Source organism: Gallinula chloropus (assembly GCF_964237585.1).
Source record: "Gallinula chloropus genome assembly, chromosome: 1".
Lineage (NCBI taxonomy): Eukaryota > Metazoa > Chordata > Aves > Gruiformes > Rallidae > Gallinula > Gallinula chloropus.
The window spans coordinates 88,247,234-88,274,177 of NC_140085.1; the positions used below are offsets into that span (position 1 = coordinate 88,247,234).

Sequence of the window (26,944 nt, forward strand, 5' to 3'; positions counted from 1 at the left end):
CAAGAACCAAGCAGCCCCTGTGGACCTTATCTTAGAGGGTAAGGGACATCAACAGGCATAATGCCATCCCCTCCTCTCCTTTCTAACTCTACTCAGAGGTATAGCAGGGTGGGGGGCACGGGACAGAGGCACAGCCCCATCTTCTTGTAGAAACAAAGGACAGCATGAGGCCTCAAATAGCAATACCTAGCAGTGGTAGACACACTACCTGAACCTGCTATGGGGGGCTCTGTCACAAGTCAAAATCCTGTCTGTGTGTAACTGCACAGTGACCAGAGAAACCGTAGATGGGCTGGGGTTTGGCCATAGGTGTGTGTGAAGCTGAAGACCAGGACTGCATACACCAGATCACTTGGAAATGAAACCTCTCAAGGAAGGGCAGTAAATATACAGGACAAGAACAGGTGGAGGAACAGAGCCTCGAGTCTGCAGACTGAAATTATATGTTCTGTCAAGCTGGCATATGGAAAAGCATAATCGGGCTTTAATTCCGACGAAGAGGCAGCATTTTTCCAGGCCGGAGAGCGCTGCCCTGCTCGGGGGAAGGAGTGCGCAGAGCAGCGGGCGCTGCTGCCGCTGATGAACAGTGCCACCAGCCGGCCCGCTGGATGAGCGCCAGTCAGCAGCGCCGGGGGGAAACAAGGTAACGGGCACCTACCCACCACCTTTCGCCCCAGAGAGTCTTCACAGCCAGACTCTGATCCCGCACGCCCAGACAAGGGGCTGTTCCCGTGAGCAGCCGCAAGAAAGGCGGTACCCACGCAGCGGCGCTAGGGCCGCGCTGGCTTACCTCAGCTCCCCCAGGGTCAAAAGGGGCAAGGGAGCACCCGGGGTTTTCTAGTGAGGGCATGGCAAAGCCTCCAACTCGGGAAAGCCTCCCGGCCGTGCAGCAGGCAGGGTGAGGAGCCGGTCAGAGTCAGGCCCTGCAGTTATGAAGGGACCAGGCGGTGCTAGAGAGGCAGCGCCAACGCGGCACCCGGAGGCGTGCTGGCAGGGAGGTATTCGCAGACATCCTCTCCCCTGCTTCTCGGGCCATTTCCCATCGGAAGCTGAACTTTAAACTGAATTAAGCTTGGCACCTCAGAGTCTCTAGCTGCCCTAAAAAAAAAAAAAAAAACCCTCATAAAAAATATGCCAAACCAACAGTGCCAACAATGCAAAAAAACCACCCCAGGAAAGTTCTGTGCAATAGAGTAATGCCAACATCAAAAACTCTGCCTTGGTTTTTAATTAGAGTGAATCAGAGGGTCATGGAACCTTTCACACAGCTTTTTGGACATTAAGTAAGGAACTGGCTTTGCCCAAAAGCCGCAGCAAAGAACTGTGTAATGAAAAAGCAGCTCTGGGAGAAGGAAAGGTGTCGTTCATAAATCCAGTCTCAAGCTTTGGCTGACTCGCACGCCCTTGCCCAGAACACTTGTCAGGATTTTGCTTGATCGTAAGTACGTGATTATGTGGCCAAACTTTATATCTGAACAAAGGCAAGTCAAATGGACTTCTGGGGAACTGGGACAGTATAAACAGTTTATGCTTTGGGGTTGTCATGTGGTGGTGTTCATGCAGACAGCTTGCCTCCCCCCCCTCCCTGCACCAAGACGTCCCTGTGGGCACGTACAGAGTCCCTGGTAACTGCTAAAAAGCTGATCTAAAAGTGGTACAGTGAGACAAAAGAGAACATTTGAAGGAGGGGGGGTGGGGGGAGAGGAAAGGAGGGGGAATATGGCCAAACAATGCCATATTCCAAGCCCTAGCAATAACTTGATGCAAGGGATCAGTAAAAGTTTAATTTTCCATCTGCAAAACAGGTCTGGGATTGAGCAAACATCCTTGTCCAAAGCCTCTTTGAACTCTGAAGCAGTCTCATTCCTCTCCACAGCCACTGATATGTAAATGTTCTGGCCCAGATGAGGAAAGGCAGAGACACGCAGGGGCAAATGACAGCTGTGTAAGTTGTGTTTCTGAAGTGGATGCACACAGACTGCCTGCAGGATGCTGAAAAGATCCCTGGCTTTTTGCACAGGTTTCTCGATGAAATTACTGCGTCTTCATGGCTTCGAGACTGACACTGCAGATGGTTGTGAAGCAGAGGAAGAGCCTTTATTCCTAGGGAAGTAGTATCTAATAAGAAGTGTCAAGGAAACGCTGTCAAGTGTGAAGGAATGCCAGACATGTCCACTAAGAGATTCACCAAGGAAGGAGACAGAATTCTCTGAATACCACTGTCTCTGAGGATCTCAGTTTCACAGAACTGCTGACAGTGGCAGTATAGCAAATGCTTGTTCCTAGAGAAGAGAACAAAAACCAGAGCCTCCTTGTAAACCCTCTGCTTCCTTTCCTGGAAAGTGAAAGCAATTGAGTTGTTTTATTAGGAAAGCCTGTCCTAACAGACACCAACTTCACCATGTTCAGACAAGGGAGCAGATTATCACTTGCTTGGAATAATGCAATGTTTTTTTCACACTCTCACTTTCGCTACTCTCTGAGTCACTTCCGTTACTCCGACATTCCAGTCATTTTCCCCACATACAGGTAAGTCGATGGCTGTCAACAGAAGACAAGCATCTAGCTCCAACAAATTCTGACAGGTCATACTCAATCACACTCATCTGTCATTATCACGGGCCCCGCTGTGGAATGAGTGCCTGGATGACACACAAGTCAGAGAAACCAAGGTTTTAGCTGGGCTGTGGCATCCGTGCCTTGCCTTGCTTCTGTGCTCTGCGTTTGCAAAGGGATTTAGGGGTTCAACTCAGTACTAGATTGTGAACCAAATTAAACACACTCCAGAAGGATACATAAGAGTGGGGATACCCCGTGTTGCCAGGTATTTTCGGATGAGCCGCTCGGTACCGTACCAGTTGAAACCTTTTGTTGCATACCCAATGCGTGGAAGATGCACTGATGCTGAGGAGGAGGGAACAGAGTGCAGGCTCTTTAGGGCAAAATACACATATAAAGGCAATCTAGGTAAGGACTTGGAGCTGCCCAACAAGAACAAAGGAAAGCTCTTGGACCACAATGTAGCTGCCATGGAGACCTCGCTCTTACTTCAGAAAACAACAGTACAGGAAGGGTAGAAATTGGCCATCATCTTTGGGGGCAACCACGCACGTAAGGGATCACTGTTCCCCAGCACACTTACCATTCCTTTTCTTGGCTGCTAAATAAATCTTCTTCAGGCCCTTTTCCAAAGCAGACAGCTTAATGCCAGACAAGTTGTTAGACCGATCTCGGTGCTGAGCTACAACCAGGGCCAACTAAGGAGAAAACACCCCAAAATTGAAATGCAGTCCATATACAGAGCTGAGAGACAGTGATAGCTGCTGGAGAACTGCATTACTATTAATTTTAATCAGGAAAAAAAAAAAAAGGAAGAATCTCCATTTCTCTAATGTTTAACTGCAAACTTAGCCTAGTTCAGTATCCAGTGCCATTATCACTGGGAAAAAGGCACAACATTCATTTCATGCAGCTTCAGAAACATGTGGACAGAGCAACAACACAAAAATGAGCTTCTCATTCTCACCAAGTCTTGTCCTTTTTTCCTGGATTGTTTATCATCAATGGGGAATAGCAGGGTTCCTCCTAATTCCAGGTCTGTCCAGAAAACAAGAACAGAACAATAACAAACAAACAAAAAAAAAATCAGCCCTGAAGAGTCGACAGGCAGTCAATGCAGCTGTGATTTCACTGTCACATTCTGTATTATTCTCCCCAGCTTTCTTAATCTCCTCATGATGATTTCAGCAGAGTCAGACTCTGCCCATGGAAGCAAGACAGACATTACTCCCGAGGGACACAGGCACAAACACATCCCACTGAAATACCACAAGTGGAAAAAGAGACACTGGAATAAGAAGAAAGCACCTCCCAGAAAATTAGGAAAAACAACAGGTCCACCTTACAGCAAGATGTGCATCCCCTCCAGCTGCAGGTAGCTCGAAACAGCTACATGCTTGGGAGAGCTGTGCTTGAAGGGAACTGAAGGATCAACTGAGTACTACCTGGGGTAGCTTTCACCCTTCTTAAAAGCACTCTGACAGAAAATGCAGTGCTCTGTCTTATACAGGTAAAAACACCCTGTGAATAACAAACATGTTCAGGTTGGGTTTTGGGTTTTTTCCTCGCCCCCCCCTACTCCCTGACTTGCAGCGCCGATCAGAATGACCAATGCACAGTTCTCACACTCCAAACAAGTCAAGTCAAAGCACCCACTGTATTATTACTTTCATGGCTAGAGATGCACATATCTAGAGAAAGAAGTAAAACCCACACAATTATCAAGGTATCCAGGCACCTCACTACTGCAACATTAGTGGGATTTAAGCTCTTTCGAGTATCTTGGCCTCAGGTCATGTTTTAATCTCTTACCTTTCATCTTTCCTGCCATCTCATATATTTTCCTTGGCTGATCAGAGCGAGCCTCCAGAGCTGTAAATAAACCACCCCTTCCCCAGCGGCCGGAGTCATCTGGAGTGAAATGACAAGTTAAACTCCTTTTAGCAAGTGAGGCTGGAAACCTGTCAGTATACAAACCTGTCAGTACCCTCAGAGAGACCGTATCAGTGCACAGAGCACGCACCTAATATGTGTCCAAGACTGGTGCCCCGGGCTTCCCACAACTAGATGGCATTTCTAGTTGGCATTTCTACTTCAAACATGAGGTTTCATGCTGAGTTTAACATAAACCAGAGCAGATTATAATGTTCTGCTAGAGCCCTGGTTGAAGGGCAGCTCCCACACGGGAAGAAACCTGTAATATGAATTTCCCTCCATCAGCTTTAGTGTTTTACAGAAGTCCTTAAACTAGGAGACTAACCTACAGGCTCTGTAACATCAGTGTTGAGAGACAGAATCATAGAATCATTTGGGTTGGAAAAGATCCTTAAGACCATTAAGTCCAATCATTAACCTAGCACTGGCAAGTCCACCACTAAACCCTGCCCCTAAGCACCACATCTACAAGTCTTTTAAACACCTCCAGGGATGGTGACTCAACCACTCCCCTTGGCAGCCTGTTCCAGGGCTTGACAACCCTTTCAGTGAAGACATTTCTCCTAACACTCAATATAAGCCTTCCCTGGTGCCACTTGAGGCTGTTTCCTCTTGTCCTATCACTTGTTACTTGGGACAAGAGACTCAAACCCACCTGGCTACAACCTCCTTTCAGGGAGCTGTAGAGAGCGACAAGGTCTCCCCTCAGCCTCCTTTTCTACAGGCTGAACAACCCCAGTTCCCTCAGCTGATCCTCACAGGATCTGTGCTCTAGACGCTTCACCAGCTTTGCTGCCCTTTTTTGGACAGGCTCCAGCACCTCAATGTCTTTCTGATAAGTGAGGGTCCCAAAACTGAACACAGCACTCGAGGTGCAGCCTCACCAGTGCTGAGCACAGTGGGACGATCACTTCCCTAGTCCTGCTGGCCACACTGTTCCTGATACAGGCCAGGGTGCTGTAGGCCTTTCTGGCCACCTGGGCACCTGCTGACTCATATTCGTCTGGCTGTTGACCAACACCCCAAGGTCCTCTCTGCTGGGCAGCTTTCCAGCCACCCCTCCCCAAGCCTGTAGTGTTGCACGGGGTTGCTGTGACCCAAGCACAGCACCTGGCATTTGGCCTTGTTGAACCTTGTACAATTGGCCCCAGCCCATTCATTGATCCAGCCTGTCCAGACCCCTCTATAGAGCCTTCCCACCCTCAAGCACATCAACACTCCTGCCCAACTTGGTGTCCTCTGCAAGCTGACTGAGGGTGCACTCGATCCCCTCAACCAGATCACTAAGAAAGATAATGAAGGGAACTGGCCCCAGTACCGAACCACTCGTGACTGGTCGCCAACTGGATTTAACCCCATTCACCACAACTCTTTGGACCTGGCCACCAGCCAGTTTTTTGCCCAGCAAAGCATATGCTCATCCAAGCCATGAGAAGCCAGTTTCTCAGTTTCAGATGAGCACTGAGATAGGGAACCTCTGACCTCAGCCTCTGGAAGCGATTTTCAGTATTCCAGTTCAATCCCTACAGCTTGCACAGGATGGACAAAAGGCACCGTTCTCAGTAGGAACTATATCCACTTGGCCACAGACATAAAATTTCAAGCCACAGAGACACCTTTCAAGGGGGTCACCCATAAATCCAGAATGGGCATGAAAGACCTCTGTATACCTAGGTAGTACCTGTGTGGGTACTGTGCTGCATGTATCGCCTCCACACCGCTCAAGATTAAGTCAGACTCAAATACAAATTATTTCAGTCTGGATGGGAATTAGAAACTACTGAGACAGTAGGGACAATTCAGCCCCCTTGCCCACCTCACCCAACAACATTCCTGCTGTTTTAAGTCCTACCTAAGCAGTGGACAATGATGGCATCCTCTTCTTCTGCTTTGGGGTGGGTGACATCTCCCATGATATACTTGATATAGTTCAGGTCCATATCGTTGTAATCTAAATCCCCATTCAGCCCAGCCTCATCCCCCTCAAACTCCTCCTCAGAGTCACTGTCTTCTGAAGGAAGGCAGGTAGATGTATAATGATTTTCCTCCCACCAGGCCACCCTGAAACAAAACAAGAGAAGATGATGTTCAATGGAAACCAAAGATGGGAAGCACGCACCTTGGTTCATGTCACTGCTGTGAAACACAGGAGATCAGGACCTGTATTACCTCAGCTCCCCTCCCCTATTTCGGAGTGGAACGAAGTTTACCACAGTTATTATCTGTGATATTAAAAGCCACATGCCAGTGAGAGAACCAATTGCAGCCATGAAAGAAGTGAGCATATGACAAAGGGCAAGGAGCTACTTAAGAGTGGTGACAAGGAAAAACATGTAGGAAACACAGAGGAGAAAGTTAAGATGCATGCCAGAGAGTCACAGATGTCAGACCAATACAGAGGGGACACTGTAACATTTTGGAAAGCTTCTCCCAAAAGCTCACTGTACATTCAGATATGGGGTTCTTATTCAGGCTGCTCTCTATGATTTAAATTAAACATGAAGTCAGGCAGCGCAGTCAGGGGAAAGGAAGCCTTGTGTCCTGGTTTTGGTCAGGATGGAGTTAATTTCATTTGTAACAGCGGATGAATGCTGTGTTTGAGAGTAAAATGGGAGTAGTGCTGATAACACCCTGATGTTTCTAGTTGCTGTCAGACAGTCAAGGACTTTCTCAGCTCTTCATGAGAAAGGAGGGGCGAAGCCAGGACAGGTGACCCAACTGGCCAAAGAGAGTATTCCATGCCAGTTACGTCCTGCCCAGGATATCGGGGGCTGACGGGAGGAAGGCCGGGGGCGGGTCCGGGACGCGCGGTTCTTGGGGGACAGTCGGGTTCTGGGACGGCTCTGGGTGGCACGGCCTGAGTTGTGTGGTTTGGTGAGAAACTGCCTTGTGTATCAACAGCTTCATATATTTTTGCTTTGAAGTCCTGTTAGTATTGTTACATTGTATCTTTCTGTTATCTTAGTAAACTATCCTTATCCCAACCCACGGGCCTCTTAATTTCTTGATTTTGGGGTTATTTGCCCCTTCCTCTTCCTTTTTCCCTTCCCTTACTTCTCACACCCCCCCCCCCTTCCCTTTAACCTGCTCTTTTCCTTTAAGGAGCAGGCAGCTGCGTGGATCTCGGCTCTCAGCCGGGGTGAAACCACGACACCTTGCTAGGGGCTCAAGCCATTTTGCCACCTCCACATCCCTACGTTATGCAATTTGAGAACACACAAACAACCCCATCCTGATGTATGAATTGAACTCTCTCATAAGGGTGGCCTGCAGCCATTTCTCCCCTCCTCATCCTCAGCAACACCTGCCAGAGTAGATACAGAGCACACCTTGTTTTTGTCAGACATATTTCCAGAGTACAGCATAACAGACATCAGCTTACAAGCAGCAGACACAGAACATGCCATACTTTTTCTTGTGTTCTGCCTCTGCTTTTGCCGCCTTCTTTTCTTCCATGAGCCTTGCTCTCTTTGCTGCTGCTTCTTGGCGCTTCTTCCTCCTAGCCTCCAGCTCCTCTGCACTCAGCAAGTGCTTCCTCCTGGTTGACTGTTCCCAGAGGCCTGTGAGAAGGGTCTGGAGAAAGAAAGACAGATGTATCACGGAAACAAACTTTTCATCTTAAAGCCATGTCTGGTGCCCGCCTTAACCTATGCTCCTTTCCCATTTGTCTGCTTGTCCACAGGTCTTAATGATTTGAGCCCAACTGTCACATAGTATGTGGGTTTGTGACCTAAGTTTCTATGAGTTCCTGGTCCATCAGATCTCTAATCTGTTATCAGAGTTGCTGAATCACCAGGCTCTCCGATTCAAGAGTCAACTTTATTACACTGACATCTAAATATTCTAACATGCCTTCTGCAAGATGTAGATTAAGAGAGAAAACTGTCAGCTTCGTTTTCCACAAGCAAATGACAAAGCATCGTGTACCTTGCCATGTCTTTTGCCTTACGTTTGCTTTGTTCCGGAGAGCTCTCCCTTCCGTCTGTGCCTCTTCAGATAAGGCTTTCTGAAGATCCAGCAGCTGATCATATGCTTTTTTGTCTTCTCTGCTGGGTTCTTTTGAATAATCTTTGCCTTCGTACACGTACATGTGATCTTAAAAAGAAATAAGTTTAAAAGTGTAAAAAAGAACGTTTTTTGCAAGACCAGCGTCAGCATCACGTAGAAACAAGAGAATCAAGATTTGCTTCCTTAGGCAAAAGCTTTTCATTCAAGTGATTGATACTGGCAAAACCCTTTCTTCCTACTTTGGTCAGTTAACTGTTTTAAGTTGTGGCTCCATTGCTGTTTCCCTTTGGTTGTTCCACCTCTGACAGCAGCGAATCCCCTGAGCTTTGCTCTCGAGTTGCAGGCAACGCTTGCAACGGGACAGCAAACTTCTGATTCTCATCTCCCAAACAAAATACAACCACAGAGCTCAGGCAGCTGAGAGTTACTGCTCATCAGTTAAACTGTTTTCCCAGTAACTATCATCACACAGTGTGGCACCGTTGCTCCTCTTTAAGCTATGAACAGAAAATGCTACTCTCTGCTAGCTCTCCGCAAATAATCACTTGTTCCTGGCAGCCGCTGCAGGACAGGCAACACCAACCCCTCAGGGCCACACTTCTGCTCACTCACAGATCTGTATCTAAGTGCTACTGTGCAGGCAAAACACAAGTTTGGTCTCTCTCACCATGATGCCAGAAGAGGGGAAGCATCCTTGGGACTTACACAGTATGGGACTATGAAAAGCCAACCACACCTGTGTGACATTTGGAATGGAAGGTTGGAGCACTGAAGACAGAGTAGGTTTTGTCTAGTTGTTTATACTCCACATGTCTTACTCTCATTTTAGTGTTTTATCAAGGTAAGTTTAATTGTGATTTTAATGCCAACAGTACTTTGGAGATAAACACACAACACCTGCTATAGAGTCTTTCTCAAGTTACTGTCGTATCTCTAAGCCTGTAGATCTATCTTAATGGTTCTCTGTGGGGAAAACAGCACCTGTGATTTGAGTATTTCCCCTTTTCTCAGGAATTTCACCTGATGTCTCAAAATCTTTGAAGCATATGAAGGAATTCAGCCCCCAAGCCAGGCAAGTATTGTTACCATTATCTTACAAATAGGCAAGTAAGGACACAAAAAAGAAGAAAAAGCCCAGTAAAGGCTCAGAAGTAAAGTTTGTGGACAGCTCACAAACAAAATCCATTTCATTCAATTAAAATCCACTTTCCTTGTTGCCTGAAAAACACAACCCCTGCCTGGGAAGCCACCTCTAAGAGCACCTCAGTGTCATGCATTTCATAAGTATTTAGATTCTTCACTTACTCTCTGTATCATCCTCTTCATTCTCTTCTGACTGTGGCAGCACAAAATCCATTACCCAATTCCCTCCTTTTGTTTCTCCAAGGATATTTCCGAGGTCCACATCCTGTATAGTACTCCCCTCAGAGGACAGCAACTTATCCAAGCCAAATTTCAAGATTTCACTCAGCTTTAACGAAGAGAAGGGGAAGTCCAGTATTATATCCTAATTCCATGCTAAAAACAGTGTCTTGAGCTTCTCAGGCTTAAATACAAAGGATGCACAAGTGGAAAAATCTAATCCTTAATGTTATCTGTCAAAATACTTACACTTTGACACTTACAGTTCTCCCAATACCTGATGGGACCCACCCCTACAACATACCTGCCTCACATGTAACTAAGACAGACTTGAACAGTTATTTTACTTCAGGGCTAAATGACAAAACAGCACTGTACTGACTTCATTCAAGCAGCTTTCTTCATAGCCAGAAAGGCTTGTTTCTTCCCCCATCTCCTTTAAAACAACAGCTTAAATACCACAAAAGTCCATAGGGAGAAAAATATCAGCATGGAATTTCCTATGGGCTCAGTTCCACTTCTCCCATGGAATCTCTAATTGCTGAGATACATGTTGATGGGGTGGGGAGGAAAGGCAGTGGGGCAAAGGATATGCTAGTTCCAAACATCTCCCAGGTTTAGCTGCTCACAGGGGATACATTCCCTCAATGTCACTTTGCTTGAAGTTTTCAAACCAAGTTCTCAGCAAAAACCTCAGCTTTCAGGTCAGAATTATAAATCATGCCCTGACTCCCGAGACACTGCATTTGCCAAGAGGTCAACAGAAGGCTGACCGACCGAGTTTCAAACTAGCAACCAAAAGCTAACTAAATACTTATCATCAGCTCTGTTTGTGAGAGAAAAGTACTGGAGACAGATAAGTTCTAGAAACAATGAGTCAGCTTCCACTTTAGACCTGTTATAATTAAAAATAAACAAGTAAAATGAGGAGAGGTTCTGTCTTCCCCTCTTCTCCAAGAAAACACACCCTTTTTCAACAATAGATGTACCTCAAAATTGTATAAACTGTCTTCAAACATCAGATATTGCCTGGCCCTGGGATGTTGTTCTGGTTCCCAAGGCATGAAAAAGCTGACGCATCAGTGCACATCTCCCCCAAAACCCGAGGGTTTGGCTAGGTTAGTATCAGGCATAAATAAGGAACCACTCCGGGACATTTCTAAAGATGTTACTGGAGTCAAAACTGAAGACAGAGCTCTCTTTTACCTGTAAGTCTGCTGCCCCCTGGGGCTTGGGTGCTCCCAGAGCAAACTGACCCCCTTCTACAACGGCATTGGTCAGCCGGAGCTTGGAAGCGGCTCTTCGGTGGATTATTTCTTCCACGGTATCTCGCCCGATCAAGCGGATGATTTTCACAGGCCTGGAAAAGTTCAAGAGAATTCTTACTATTTTCCTTTTTTTTTTGAGGTGCACTAAAGCTGTTTCCCCCCACAGAGCACTATCCCCCCCTCTCCCACTCCTTTGGCAGGGAAAATAAGGCGTGAACAAATTCAACAGGAATAATCAGCAGACATGTAACGCTGATACAGTCGCTCGTGACACAGGAGCAACGCTCACTGCAGAAGCGCAAGCAAAGCTCCCAACTCCCTCTCCTCCTCCAAATCTACAATGCTTCCACCCTAGACACACATAACAAGGACATGACTGTTGCATGAGGCCACAACAGAAAAACAAAGACAAAATCCTCTCTGCTCTCTTCCTCTGATCTTTAACCTCTTGTCCTTTAAGCCTCCATTACCTACAGACAGGGAAAACAAAACTGAGAGACCCAGAGAGGCAGCACCCAAACCAGAACCAGCAACACTTCTCACTTGTGCTGCCCAATCCGGTGAGCTCGTGCTATTGCTTGCAAGTCGTTCTGTGGGTTAAAATCGCTGTCGGTAAAAATAACGGTGTCGGCTGCTGTCAGGTTCATGCCAACTCCACCTAGGAACAAAGGGAGAAGGAGGTTACAAAGCATGTCACCAGCAGAAAGTAAAGGAGCAGCAGGGGAATTTATGCTGTGCAAGGCTGTGTCAGATCTGACCAACTGTATCCAATTTATTCCATCTCTCAGCCCCACATCAGTAAGCCTTCCAACTTCTGCACTTCTTTGTTCCCCTAACAGCCCCAAAACGAGCAGCACCGTGCACTCTAGGCAGGGTGCAAGTGAACCAATGCAAAGGGGTTGTCAAGACTGATGAACACAGACACACTCCTTAGCTGGCATGAAGGCCTGGCTTTGCAAGGACTGGCTTTGCTGAGGCCGCAAGAGACTGCTCAAGTCATGACTTGGCTGCAGCACAGAAACAAGCAGTAAATATGCTGGTCAAACAGAGGAAGACACCAGGACAAACTATACAATAACCAGAGCCTTAGTATTTATAAGACTTAAAATCTTTGAGGTTAGGATTTGGGCTCTCATGGAAAGAAAGGGAAAAAATGCAGTTAATTATGGATTATTTTTAATACCCACCATTGTGTCTACATACTGCAGTTAAAGAGGGGAAGGCTGCTGCCTCACATTTCTTCCAGCTCATCCCAAGCACCTCTTCACTGTAATCAGGACATGCCTGCAAGTGGTGACAGTCATGCACCTGAAAAATCTCTGTCCATAACATGACAGCGATGGAAATACTGTTAGCACACCTGTTCCCAGGTGAATACAAGGTGCTTTGGCTGGATGCAGCAATGTGGAGTAAAAAAACAAACTCTGTCTGACACAGACAGGAAGAGTTCATCACTAATTCCTACCATCAACATGACACACTCCTCTTCAGTCTCTCCAAACACTCCCCTCCACGCACTGCAGTATCATTGGGGCCAGGCCCATCCACAAAGTCTGACCAGAAGCCCAAAGGAAGACTTATTTGATGCCTGAGATCCAGCAGTGTGGATCCCTTCTCTGGAGACCATCAGAAGCCTGCCTCTGCGCTTGCTGGAATAGAGAGTGGTTTGAAAGAAGCTCAGGTGGCAGTTCCGTGGAGATCCTTGCAGTCTCAGGATGGCAAAAGGCTCTCATTTGAGTCAGTCTGCCAGCTACAGAGTGTGTCCATGTTCAGCAAACTTGGGAAGCAAGTCCACCAACTTACTTGAAGGAAGTCTGTTCCCCCCTATGGTCTAGAGCTTGCAGAAATAAATTTCTTAAGCTCAACCTGGCACAGGGATAGGCGTTATGGGGCTTGGAATAAAAAAAGGTAACTCGAGTGGCTGCAATATGAAAAGTATCTTGGCATCAGCTGCTGAAGGGACAGCACAGAAACCAGATGTCCTAGCTGAGAGACCCAGGTTCAGGATGTGTCTTGTCTCCCTCAAAAATCCCCCACATGAAAAGGCTCTGCAGGACTCAGAGCTTCCTGACAGAGAGAGCAAAAGAAGAGTGCAGAACTAGGATGGGCTGTTTGTCGCTCCTCTCCTTACTCACCTGCTCTGGTGCTCAGCAGGAAGACAAAGACGGGCTGTTTACTGAAGTTCTTGATGGCAAGGTGTCTCTCTTCCCCCCTGACAGAACCGTCCAGCCGCTCGTAGCTGTAGCCTTTTCAAACAAGCAGCAAGTCTGTTTCTGAAATTCTGCCCATGCTCTTACCCTCCCACCTCGTTCTCTGTTGTCCCATCGCTGTCCTGAACCTTTCTATGCTAAATCCCCCCGCCTTGATTCCCATTTTATTGCCCTCAACTCCTTCATTCTTTCCCAGTTAAAACTCGTATAAACTGTAGTGGTGACCTTGACTTCCATTTAGCTGTGTCTGAAATAGAGGCTCTTAGCCTTTAATTTACTGCCTGGGTGCACAACAGGGAAATTCAGAGCCAAAGTGAAAGCAGCTCTGCACACAGCTCCAGTTCAGGCTACACCGTGCTGGCTGATGGCCCCACAAAAGGGGCCAACAACCATTGGATTCCCCTTATGCAAACTCCCACAGCCTTCAGTGTGTGCTTTCCTGTGAGCAAGCAGCATGGGAGCAAGCCCTACATTTGGCTTTATCCTGCACATTAGTTCTCCAAAACCAAAACCACCAAACAAAAGCCTCTTTCATGGGGAAATCCTAAGTAGGCACGGAGCCATGTGGACTGAAACAAAAGAAACTGTCCTGAGAACACTTAGCTAACCTTGCCAAAACCAGACTGATCCAACCTGCCCTCACTGACATGCTAGGGCCCCGCTGCCAACAACTGCTTTAATCAAAAATTAATTTCCTGGTATGAATGTGGTTCAATTTGTGTTCCATGATGGACAAACTGAATCTACAGCAAACTTACTGCCTTCAGTGCAGTTACTTCAGGACTCAGGTACATAATTGAACACAGGTATATAATGAAACACTGCTGCCTTGCCATCTGTTAGCTCCATTTCATCAAGGAACCAAAGCTGAAACTACTTTCAAGAACAACTTTTTAAGAACAACATTAAGAACAGCACATGCCAGCTCATTTTAGGCAAGTGGTAACACAGCAAAGAGCTGAACTCAAGACCCTCCAACTTACAGCACCACTGCAAGAATATGGTTTCTATCTACTAAGAAGCAATAAATCCTTATCACAGTCTCTTCTCCAGCCAAGGCAGATCAATCAAAATCAGAGGAATAATACATGGCAGGGATGATTTGAGTAAGCTCTCTGTTGCCAAAGCGTGCAAAGCATACCTCTATCGTCCATGTAGTCTTGTAGGATATCAAGCAGTTGAGTCATCTGAGAAAAGAGCAAGACACGGTGGCCACTGGAAGAAGAACATGAGACCCCATAAGCCTGAACATACTGTGACAGCATTTCTCAGAATGGTAGAGGGGTTACAATAGCTTAAGTAGTCACTGTTAGTCACTGCGACATAGCAAAGCCTCCCCACCTCTCTACACCAAGCCTCGGAGTCGTGGCCCATTCCCTCACCATGTTTTTCAGTCCCACATCCAAATGCAGTCAGCTTCATCTATCATCACCAGTTCTCATGCCTAGAGTATGGAGTCACAGAGAGCTAACAGGGCTCTGGCACAGCTCTGTTGCTGGCTGGATGCAGCCTGGAGGTGATCCAAAGGAATCTGTCTAAAAGGATCCTCAGCTTCAACTTACATCATGAGGTCTTCCTCACCACATGACCTGCCACATCAGACTGTACCTGAATCACACAGTACAAAGCATCTTAAATGCTGGGAAAATGTAGTATCAGCATCTCTGTGGCAGTGGACCTATAGCAAATGACCCTCAAAGACCAATCTCTGCCTCCAACCCTGTGTAAGTGAGAAATCAACCCTTCTCCCAGCTCTAGGCCCCAGACAGCTCACCGTTTAAATCATACTTTCCTGTAGAGAATACAGGCATTCTCAAGTTCAGAATCTGCACAGGGCTGGTCCTGTGGCAAAGACATTTGAGGGAGAGGGACTGGTCACAAGGTGCTATACAGCAGAACCACATCAGAACTTCCTAAGGTCTGCTGAAGCTCTGTCCTTTGGAAGCAGCCAAAGGGAAATCACAGCCCAATTAAGAGAGAAGGTAGAATTTGTATCACGCAGGAGGCGCTGCCTCACAGGCTGCACAAGAGTGCAAACCACAGTTTGACTTGCCTCCCCTCTAAGACCTGGAGATAAAATACCCCACATCCTTGGGTTCCAGGTTCTGAAGTCACCAGAGGTCAACACAAGGAGTTCTGAATGTCATTCCCAAAGCTGAAGTTTCAGCTTATTCTTGCATTTTGGTCCAGTCAAATTTCTTTCTCACATTTGCTGTGTATTCTTCCTTCCAGGCTCACACAGGCATGGTAGCACAAAGGAACTCAACTGATACATGGGAAGCTACTCTAAGGAAACCCACAAACCAGATATGCTGAATACCCTGTCAGATGGTTATTCCCCCAGGTTCCCAAATATGAGAACAGGTGAGAAAGTTAAATGTTTTGAAAAATGTTAAAGGGAAGCCACAAAAATCTGTGAGGTTCCTCTACCATCTGCATTAGAGCTGCTCCTTATACTGAAAAGACTTCTTTCAGGTAGTCAGTAACATGCAATAAATAGGGCAGTGCTTGCACTGTGAGGAATACCTGCTCAGTCTGTGGCTATGTCAACCCCACCCTACGCTCCTCACCCCAAGATAACATACCCTGCGTATAGGAACGAAAGGAGTTTGTCCAACAAACACATCTTGCCACTGGCTTCAACAATATGGTCTCCAATCTCAAAGGGTTCTGGCTCCACACCTGGAACACAAAGGAGTTTTAAAAGCAGACCCAATACTATGCAACCTGCGTGGTCAACCTCAGTGTGCCTGCACTGCCAACTATTGCCAAGCATACTCCCACACTGCTTGCTTGAGAAGTGATGGCCCTCCTCTGCCTCTAAAGAACACCCTCAGGAGTTCAAGAAGCACTGTGATTTCGTAGTTTAGGTGAGAGAAGACGCACAAGTGGAGAGCTGCAGTAAGAAACTGACTTCACACCCCCCCAGTTTATTCCTCATTATTGATGAACTGTCAGCTGTTGGAACTGGTCTCCAACTCACAGCTGCTATTGATTCAAGTACAACGTTGTTTACGGCGTGCTGCTTCTCAGTGTAAGGCTGCCAAGCAATAACAGAAGCCCACTCTGTAAATCAAGAAACCTTTTCTTTCTATTTCAAGTCAGAGCCCAGTGCTCTCTCACCATTGAAGAGGTACGGGTGGGCAACACACTTCCGAAGCTGAATTAGGACGTTCTGAAGTGTAGCCTTCCTTCCTGTTTCACTTTCAAATGCATCTGGAACAAAGAGTACAGAAAGGGCACTGAGCACGAACCACAGAATCATTAAGGCTGGAAAAGACCTCCCAGATCATCTAGTCCAACCACCCTCCTAAGAAAGCCCTTGGTCCATCAGCGGGTGTGACTGGGAACGCTTGGGTACTGAGCACTGCTCTGCAGTGCTTCGGCATGGGAGTTTCTCTGTATATCACACCTGCATTTGAATTTCCCACCACAAGACTAATACATCTGTTTTCATGGACCAAATAAAACCTTCCTCACATTTTTTCAGATAAGCCTTTAGAGATTAGGCCCTGAAGAAAACTACTTTGCATTGTCAAACTCCTTGGAACTTTCTGGACTCCTTGGAGTCACTGTCATTTTTATGAGTGAATTATAGGTCTAGAAAGCATCCAAAATAGTTAATTTTAATTTTCCAACCAAAAAAAAACAAAAAGGCAATACAGTACAGTCAAGATCTTCTGGGGAACCAGAAAGTTAAGAAGGGTTTGCATTTTTGTGAGGAGAAACAGAAAACATGTGGACATACGCTGACTTTAGAAGAAGGTTCAGAGGGCCTGGTGATGTTCATGTGAAGTCCTAGCCCTAGCAGAACAAAGGGTCTCTACCCACCCCCACCATCCCAGTTTGACCTTCCCTACAACACACACAGGCACTGGCAAGCGATGTGATGTGGTAGGCACAGATGGGATTCAGGGAGAAGAAGCAAATACTTTCCCATGCACCAGGATGCTTCGTTACAGGTCATATGGGAAGTGCCAAGAAGACAGCTATAACAGTGTCTGTGGCTGCCCTGTCTGTGTGGCTCTGTGGTTTCCTTTCCAAACATGCATCTACGTCCAGTAGGTTTACATTTGCTCCATGGCCTCTGTGATGCTACTGGAAGCATTTGCAGAGATCCACAGACCCAAAACGTCTCGTATCGCCCCTTTGTCTGACCACAACGAGGTGTGATGGGGCAGGCTGACCTCCTGGTAAGTGTTTTTAGTCACAGGCTGCCCCAAAGCAGCATCCTGAAGCTGACCTTCCCTAGCTCCGCAACAACTCCGCGCTCGAGCTGTATCTCTCTTGTTTTATCACAAACTAAAACCACAGATCAGGCAGCCCAAAGCACTGAACTGGGCCCATTTGTTTTATGCCTGTTCTGCAGGCCAAAGTATCTTTTTGCTTCACTACAACAGATTCACAAAAGGAATTAATTTTGGTTTTAAAATTAACTGAATAGGATTCAAAACCCTCAGTTACCCAGATCTTTCATCAAAATGGCCTTGTAGTACTTCCTCTGCAGAGCTGACATTCCATGGTACAGAACCACTTCCACCTTCTTTGGGAGCTCTGCAGCCACCTCAGATTTGACTCTTCGAAGCAGAAATGGCTGCAGGAGATTGTGCAGCTCTTTGGCTATGCAGGGGCAAGGAAAATAAAGAGGAAATTTTATGCAGTACCTTCACAACTCTACTTTCAAAATCAATGTATAAAGAACCATGTGAAGCGATTCAAGCCCAGTTTTACAGAGAAACCAAAACATAGCTGCATACCTGAAATACTTATGAGCTACATTAAGTTATCATTGCTTTTAGTGGCTATTTTTAGAGCTAGTCAGCATTAGAAGCAAGCCAATAAAGAGGACAAAACACAATGGTTTCCTAGTCAAGATAACAGCTGGTTGTGATTGAAGTACAATGTTGTTTATTACTGACCTGGCTCACTGTCCTTTTCAATCTCTTGGTAATACTCCACAAACTCTTTCACTTGCTCCCTAGGAAAGATGTCAGGCTCAATAAGGCTGAGTAAGGAGTACAGTTCCTGGAGGCTGTTCTGGATTGGAGTGCCTGTGAGTAGCAGGGTGAAGCCTACTGAGAACTGAAAGAACCAGCAACAAAACGATCAGGAGAAAATACCTTTAATTAAAAGTTCCTTACTATACAACTGCACCCATGCCACTCTTAAGCTTAACTTAAAGAGGACAGTTGGCACAGAACAGCCCACAGGACGCTGTGAGTATCTGCCAAAACCATCCAACATAAGACAGTCAAACAGCTCCGCCAGTCTGACCAGGATGACGCCAATGCAGGGAAGACAGTATAAGCAGAATAAGAACAAAGTGCAAAAGCAACACCACTGAAATTCTCAGACCCAGGCACTTTATGGTTCAGTACTGCATACTTAGTGTTAGGTAATGAGAGGTGACTGGAAAATGCTGTTGGAATAGGGCAAAGAAATTAAACTGCCAAAGACTCTTCCATTCCTACTTGCTGGCTAACTGACAACCAGCCACATTATCCAATCCAAACTGCCTACACTAATGCTTGCAAAGAGACCCAGGGAATACAGGTCTCCTCTCAACTTTGGTAACAGAAACTGCGCTAGGAGGAGAGCTAAGGTAAATCATGCCTACTTCTTTGTGACTCCAACCAAAGCCCCTGCAACACAGGAGCCATAGACAGTATGTTCAGAATGCAAGACTTGCAGGAATTTAATAGAAAAAAATTATTTTTCAAGGTGCAGTAGTTACAGTTGCTGATGCCAGGCCAGAACTAATGCCCTCGTTTCACTGCCATGGCAAGAAGCACAGCCTTCACTCACACCTTTGGTGTACTTTGGCAGGGTGCTTTGGAAACTGCAGCAATTGTATTATTTTAAATGAAAAAAGGGTGGCTACATTAAATGGCACAATGGAAGACAACAGTTCATGACTTCAGGGCCCATGAACTAGGCAAGGGCCCCTTCACCCTTGCAGAGCTGGAGATAGCCTCTTGTCGCTTGATACTGTCTTAGATCAGCCAGACTTCTACTGCTTCAGTGGCACAGCTGTGGCTCAGCCCTGTGTCTGGCTGCTTTACATTTTCCAGACTCTCAAATTGCTCCAATGTGTCAAGCCCAAATATGAGTCAGAATGAGAGATAAGCTCCAAATACTGCCCACCTCCATGCAAAGCCAACAAGATGGGCTTTTATCTGTCTGCCACTAAATACAGGAACCTATTCACCAACTCTGATGACAACTGGTTGTGGCCCAGAGCTTAATATTCAGAGGAACAGAGAATGTGTATGCTGTACTGAAGAGAAAAAAGGCTTTAGACAGTAAAAAATGAATTGTTTTACCTCAGAAAGCGTTTTGTGAAGCAGAGAACTTTGGTTTTTCAGTCTGTGAGCTTCATCTACAACCAAGGCAGCCCAAGTAAAGCTGAAAAAACCCAGCATCTTCAGTTAGGGGAAAACAATTTGTTGTTACGCAAACAATTGTTAGGGAAATGGTTCAGTCAGGGGAAAGCAAGTACACTGCTGTAGTATCCTGCTAGTATAAAAAGACCAAAGTAAGTATTGGATCCTCTCGGCTGAACTTGAGGTGGTGCCACTCCATGAACCACATGCAAACATCGCAAGCAGGCTGGGAGGAATTCACAAGTACTGGTTTTCAAAAGCCAACACAGCTTCTGGATGGGTTTTTGTTTTTTTTTCTGAAAATAAAACTAAGTAAATTAACTTGAATCTGCTGCTTCTCTCTCCACCCCCATCAGTGTAAGTTAGACAAATATTCAGGGAGGTCTACGGTTTAGAACGAGAGAGGTGTGAAACTAGGCCCTTGCACCTTTGCAAAAACCTAACAACTATGATCAGATTGTGGTGGCAGAGTGATTACAAGCCTTCTACAAATCACCCAAGGCAGAAGCTTCAGCTTGTTCTGGGCTCAATACAGCTTTATGTAGTGTGTCATCTAGTAGGCTGCGGAATCACTGGTCACCTAGTAGATGCACTAGGCTTAATACAAACTCCAGGTCTTTTCAGCCCTCAGTGTTTCTGCCTGCTTACCACCAGGGTTTCAACTCTCACATCACAGTGTGATTTCCACACAACCAAGTCTGGCTGCTGGGAGAGAAAGCATGAGCCTCCAGCTTTCCTTACCCACACACTTCTTTTCCCAGTGGAACCAAGGGCTGGAATCACAGGGATCTACATTCTCCTCACAGCTCTTCTGTGTCCCTTGATTCCCCTCTTTGTAATTTAAGAGCAGGTCTCCACTGCCAGGACAGTGAGATGCCCACAGGCTCAGCAACTGAATTTCTCCACATTACAACAGAACAGGGCTCTTTCTCAACTCATTTTTGCTATGCTGTTTGTAAGTAGTGGTGGTGTTGAGACATCTGAAGACTCTGATCTACCTTTACAAAGTGCTCCAAGTGCTCCTACACATGAGGATGACCTACAAATGATTATCAGCCACCTTTTTTTCAGAAGGAATACCCAAGGGCAAAAAAACTGCCCTTGCGTGACATGGCTTTGAGGTCAGGTGCTAGCCTCAGAGGTAGGAAATGGAGCTGACATTTCTGTGATACTAGGACTAGTTACTTGCTCTCCCTGGGTACCACGTCCCAAGGCTAAGCTGTAAAATGAGCAGAATCATACACATCAGTGCAAGACACGATATGAAACTGTAAGGACAGTAGGGCCATGGCTACCTTTCATAAAGGCCTGGCTTCTACCACGATGCCTTCATCCAGCACAACCTGCTGTTCCCACCAGTGGCCAAGGGCAGGTGCTTTGCAGAAGGACAACAGCGCGCCCACAGTGGGCCCGACTAGTTCTGGGAGATCCAAAGTTGTGTCAGTGGGAGCCCCTGAGCCATTCATGCTATCCAGCTGCCCCCAGCATTTGTCACAGCACCTTACTGCTGTCACAAGGCATTGACACAATTACTGAAAAATACAAGAATTCCTGCCCATTTTAAGCATATGTTTCCGTAACATCCTGCGTCGCGATGACAGTGCTTCCTACAGGCTGAACTGCAGCTGTATCATCAGTCTTGCTATAAAGCACAATGCTCCATAAACCTTCCACAGTTCTGACTGGTGGCAGGAGGCAATAACTGTATCAGCATATGATGGAATACCATTAGGATATGGTATTATATCCATTATGATATATATCCATTATGATATATATATATACCATATCCATTATGATATATACATTATGATATCGTATTAGCACATGATCACCATGTATAATGCAGGTCAACTGCAGCAAATTTTACATCTAATACAAATTTTACATCTAATACAAATTTTACATCTAATAATTTTTATAATCTGAAGCTTCTGAAGATCACCTCTGCTCTAAATATGAATCTTCTGGACTGCTATTTAGTGTAGTGCTATAAGCCGCTATGTATCATACTATGTTGAGTTAACTGGCTTGAAAACTGTCCTTGGGGGAAGTCATGTACATGTTTGCTGGCACTGAAGATTCTTCACTTAAAGTTAGTAAAGGCAAAGCGCTAATTACAAGCAAAGTACAACCTTGGGTCTTGTGAAACATGCATAGGACCTCACACACATACAAGCATAGACTTTAGAAATCACTGGTAGACATGCAGAATTGATTTAATTTGAAAAAAGTTAAAGCCAGACTCACAATTTTAAAAATGCTGAATCTTTCAGACAAATCTGTAATGAAAAGAAATGAACTGTCATTTATAATGTGAGTACAAAATCCTTAAAAAGCAACAAATTTGATTGTCAAAAAGCAACAGAGACAAGAAAAATCCTAGCCAAGCGAGTATCTCGATAGAGTTGATCCCTTTCTTGGACTTAATTCAGTATGGGCACCTCCATTACTCACATTCAGGGTTATCATTGCACCTATCCCTGCTTGTGCAACATGGAAATAGATTTAGGTTCAGAACAGTCAGTATAGGTCACACAGCTCCCAGTAGGAAGAGACCGTAAAGATGCTCGACGAGAGGGATAGCAAAGGGGCGAAGGGGTAAAAACCCCAACAAAATCAAAGGAGCTGTGAGAGGTGCTTTTCATCTATTTTCAAGTTGATGTGTTTGTTAAGAGAGTGTTATAATCGAAGTGCTGACGTGAAGTAACACCTGAGTGGCACTGACTCCTAAGGGAAAAATAAGGGCTTTTTCCCTCTCCAGATAACTAAGCAAAAGTCCAAAGCAGGAACCCTCAAGGAAGGAATCCTCTTTTGGTTGGTTCCATTTGGAGCAGGACAGGACCTTCTCAGGAGAACTCTGATCAGACTCAGCCCTATCAATTGCAACAGGAACCTCACCAGTCCAGGAACAAGAGCTTTGTCTGAGGAGGGCATGCCAAAGAGGGCACAAGAAGGGAAACTCTTTCTAAGTGTTCTTGCATGGTGTGATTAAGAGAATCTTAATGAGCATCACAGACATGTACACTTTATTAAATGCTGACTGCCAAGGGTCTGTAAGGCACCATACAAAGACAATGCAGATATAATTTAGCATTAATTAAGGATGGACACGTGTCTGTTTTCTTTACTCAAGGTGATACAACTATGCAGTAAAGTTGGAGTTAAAGTAGACTATCTTGGGGACCCAAAACCTGCAACCACTTAGATGAGTTGGTGAAATGAGTTATAGAGTAGAAAATCACCGAGGACGTTTAGAGATGAGCACAGAGGACAAAGCATGAGCTGTGTGGTACAGAGGAATGGAAAAGGCACGGAAAAACTTGAGCCCTCTTTTCAAGTGGCAAAGACATCAAGTACCTCATATGTTGTCAAAAGCACATGGAAGTGAGGTTGCTCTTTCAAGTTCTGCTGCAGTTTGTGTCGCTCCTCCTTGTTGCCTGTGTAGGTCACAAAGGAAAGACCTGGAGCAAACCTGTTGTTGGAAGAAAGGCAAAGCAAAAACCAGTCAGCCAAGCTAAGTCTTTCTTGTGTTTATGACCCTGGATCCCAATGTCAAACACAGCTACTGCACAGATAATGAGAACCTCCTATCTGAACACCCCACCTTCCCATGAAATGTGGCTGGATCTCAGCATTTAAATCTAACCCCCTCCTCATTAATCTGCATCTTAGCTGCTGGTTCTGGTTTGTACAAGTCCCAAATAAACCGTGTTGTCCTAGGTCTCAAAGTCCATGTTTCATGGCCCATCCGCTATTCTGAACTGGAAAAGCTCATGAGAAGCAGGTGAATAAATACAGTTTGCCCAGTTGGGACCAAAGAATTGGACAGAGTCTCAAAAATCTATCCTCTTAGTCAAAAACCAGATAAAACCAGTTCCAGGACAGAAGAGTTTGGACCATAAAATTCCTCCTCATTTAATCCTACCACTGATACCTGCCTAATGTTCCTTCTGGATAGCTTTTCAATGCTGATCCATGAAGGGATGCACTTCCCCCCCACAACTATTCCAAGTACAAGTCTGTCCAAATCAGGGCAGCTCACTCTGGAATGTAACCTGGATGACTTCAGATGCTTAGAGACAGCACCACCTGACAGCCACACAGATGGACTTCTGCTCTCTTCTTTAACTTTCTGCCCTCCCTCTTGAAAGGAATCTTTGGGTTCCCAGGTTAAAAATGTACACATTCTGGGCACAGCAAATGTGCCAACAGCACAGCCACTGCACCCCAGTGAAGATGGGCTGCATGCACAGATGTAATGTATTTTGCATGCATATGTGAGCATGCCATGAAAGACACTATTCAACTTGGGTCTTACCTTTCATCATACAGAATCCTGGCTTCAGCAGATTTTGCCTAAGAGAGGCTGAGCATGGAGGGTTAAAAGTCAATAATAAGAAAGGAGCTAGTGGGGGCACTAAGGCTGAAAGCCAGCCAATACTTTAAGCTGGATGAATTGATGTATATCATGGCATTGTAAAGTCTATGTGACAACTGCAAGTGGTGTTTATGTTGATTTGTTGTTTTGGTAGCTTCCCTTTTTACTTTTTTCTTTTCCCTTTTGACAGGAAGAAAACTGTTGGACTGAGTCCATTTGAAGAGAACCCCTGTAATTTGCTGTGCAGGAATATGAAGAGGTGGAAAACTGCTGAAACTTACCTCTCCAGTTCCTCCTTCCAGTTGCTCAGAATGGACAGAGGACAAAGTATCAGAAATCTCTCTTTGTTTGTAATTTTTTTTGTCAAATACAGAAGTAGAGAAATAGTCTAGAAGGCAAGGAAAACATTTTTTTTAATAGTAAGAAAAGAGTTAAAACAAATAGCCTGAACCAACATAAACAATCTCCTTCTTGAGCTTCTTAGTGGGCTCTCACAGGTTCTCTAGCACACAGCGGAGCTAAGACAATGCCAAGTAAGATACACCATCAGTGACAAAAAAGTTTAGATTCCAAAACATGGCCTTGGCATCTGGAGCCCCTTTCCAAAGGCCTTTTTCTACAGTCACCAAAAAGAAAACCTGTCATGCATCACTTTTTAAAACTACCAATTTGTTATTTAAGACCCATTAAATACCACCAGCTGAACCAAAGCACAGTCATTTTCCAACAAAACTGGAACCCATTAAAAAATTTACCAAAAAAACACAAGCTGCACTAAAAAAAAATTTACATCTGTAAATTTTAATCCATGTGTTGATAAAACCCCAAAATCATCGTGCTGCAGGTGCATCAAAATGACATCACTCTCTCCATACTGGCTACAAATCAACTCTCTGCACTATGAATTACACATTCAGATGTTTGTGTGAAAGGACTGTTCATCTTTTTACAGAGCTCTGAATCCTGTCTGGGGCATCACTCAGGACCTAACAGTAGCTTTAAAGTGATTAAAGAACAAAAGAAACATTGAGATGTCCCTTTTGAGTATGGTCTTCGGGATGGGAATGTTTAACTGACCAGTCATTAGGGTGATTTTTTTTTCATTCTGCAGAAACATTGGGCTAAATTAGGCCAAGATTGTTTTCCAGAAGAAGATAACAACACACCTGACAAGTCTTCCCAAGACCCATCTCATCACCCAGGATACAGCCATGCTGGATGTTGAAGCACTGCACCAGCCAGTTTACACCTTCTATTTGATAGGGACGAAGTTTAATGCCTGTGAATAAAAGCAATTTGTTACATTTACATAGTTATCCAATACACACCATACACAGTTACACCTGGAAGCCACCAGAAACAGGTCCTGCACAACCAGACCTTCCCTTGCAGGCAGAGCACATCAGTTTTCAGCAGAAGCTGGTTTCTCCTGCTGGAGAGCAGACACCCCAGTATTACAGCAAATCCATTAAACTAGACAACGTACAGGATACATTTATACAAATGTACAGGAACTCGTAGGCACAAAAATGCCCCAAGTCATTACAAAGGCCTGTACAAGGAACCTAACCTGACAATTAAGTCGCTACTTTGCATTCCTAAAACCCAGCTTGATTTTCAGCTCCAGCCACTTTCTCAGATATGTAAGTCCCACATCCAAGGACAGGCTTTAGGCTATCAGAAACGCCTGAACACTCCGTTGTACAATAACCATTACTCAACAAAGATGCTTTCCAACTTCCCTAAGCTAGGGCAGACCTCAAGCGTAGGTCACTGCAGCTACTACCACCATTACTACTACGGAGCACGGTATGTCAAAACAAGCACAAAACAAGCCGGGCAGGGGTTCTCAAGATCCTTCCTTGCACTCGGATTCCAGCGCTGTGCGTAGGGTGAGGAGCATTGCGCCATTGCCACCCTCTCCTCTGCGGGCACGGGTGCATGCTGAGAGCGTGAAGCAACTCACAGCCTGCAGGAATGCACGGATTGAAATAAGGGCTCCCCACGGCTCAGGAAAACGCGCAGGCAGGATGGGTAGCCCGGGCACTCCCTGGTAATACTGACCCTTCAGGCGGCGGAAAGCACTTTAAAGCTGTCATGCTCATCACCAACCCACTCCAAGGCCGATGAACAGAACGTTCATCTGCTGCCGAAGCACTGAGGTGTTTTAAGGCTGTGCGATAAAAGCTGGGCCTGGGCAGCCAAGTCCCCGGCCTAACCACCCACCCAACTGCAAAGCCCAGGAGCCTGTGACTGAAGCAGCTGGGGACGGTCTGCCAGGAGCTTGCACGGCAGCACCACCGCTCTCTGCCGCTGCTGCAGCCCGCTTTGACAGGTCCCGGAGACACCTTGATTTATTCCATGCCTGGGGGTTGTTAACACAGGGCCCACACGACTAGAATCGCACAGCACTAGGCAGCCGCAGGGCGATCCGGTGCTCTCTGCCCACAGCGGGTCAGGGAAAAAGAATAAGAAGGAGGGAGAAAGAGGAAGAAGAGCCTCAGCCTCTCAGCCATCCCACTCCCCTCTCAGCCATCCCACTCCCCTCTCAGCCATCCCACTCCCCTCTCACAGCCACCTAAGCCCAACGCGCGCTACCGCCACGCTGCCGCCGCCTGCAAGGGACAGGGCCCTGTCCTCCCTTTCACGGCCCCCGATGACCTGTCAGACCCCAGCGGTAAATGTCCGTCTCCTCCACGCCCAGACCACTTGTCCGGGCATTGGCGGCGCGGCGAAGCGCCTGGAAGAAGCGGGACATGGCGGGAGATCCAGCCGGTCAGCCAGCGGCAGCAACAGCCTCACTCCCGCCACCCCCCGGCTCCGGGCGGGACGCAGGCG

At 46.0% G+C, this 26,944-nt stretch overlaps 1 protein-coding gene across 1 annotated transcript; it reads right to left on the minus strand.

The window, feature by feature from the left end:
- Positions 1-1,933: 1,933 nt before the first annotated feature.
- CHD1L (chromodomain helicase DNA binding protein 1 like) lies at positions 1,934-26,864 on the minus strand (the record flags this gene model as incomplete). Its single annotated transcript, XM_084279487.1, has 23 exons — positions 1,934-2,118; positions 2,796-2,904; positions 3,143-3,257; positions 3,527-3,597; positions 4,372-4,470; positions 6,347-6,555; positions 7,904-8,067; positions 8,444-8,589; positions 9,808-9,973; positions 11,071-11,224; positions 11,676-11,790; positions 13,268-13,378; positions 14,484-14,557; positions 15,928-16,024; positions 16,466-16,558; positions 17,807-17,962; positions 18,262-18,424; positions 19,666-19,747; positions 21,976-22,007; positions 23,086-23,200; positions 24,388-24,494; positions 25,273-25,385; positions 26,768-26,864. 23 exons carry the CDS (start codon positions 26,862-26,864, stop codon positions 2,046-2,048), a joined length of 2,661 nt encoding a protein of 886 aa, XP_084135613.1. The 3' UTR covers positions 1,934-2,045.
- Positions 26,865-26,944: the final 80 nt, after the last annotated feature.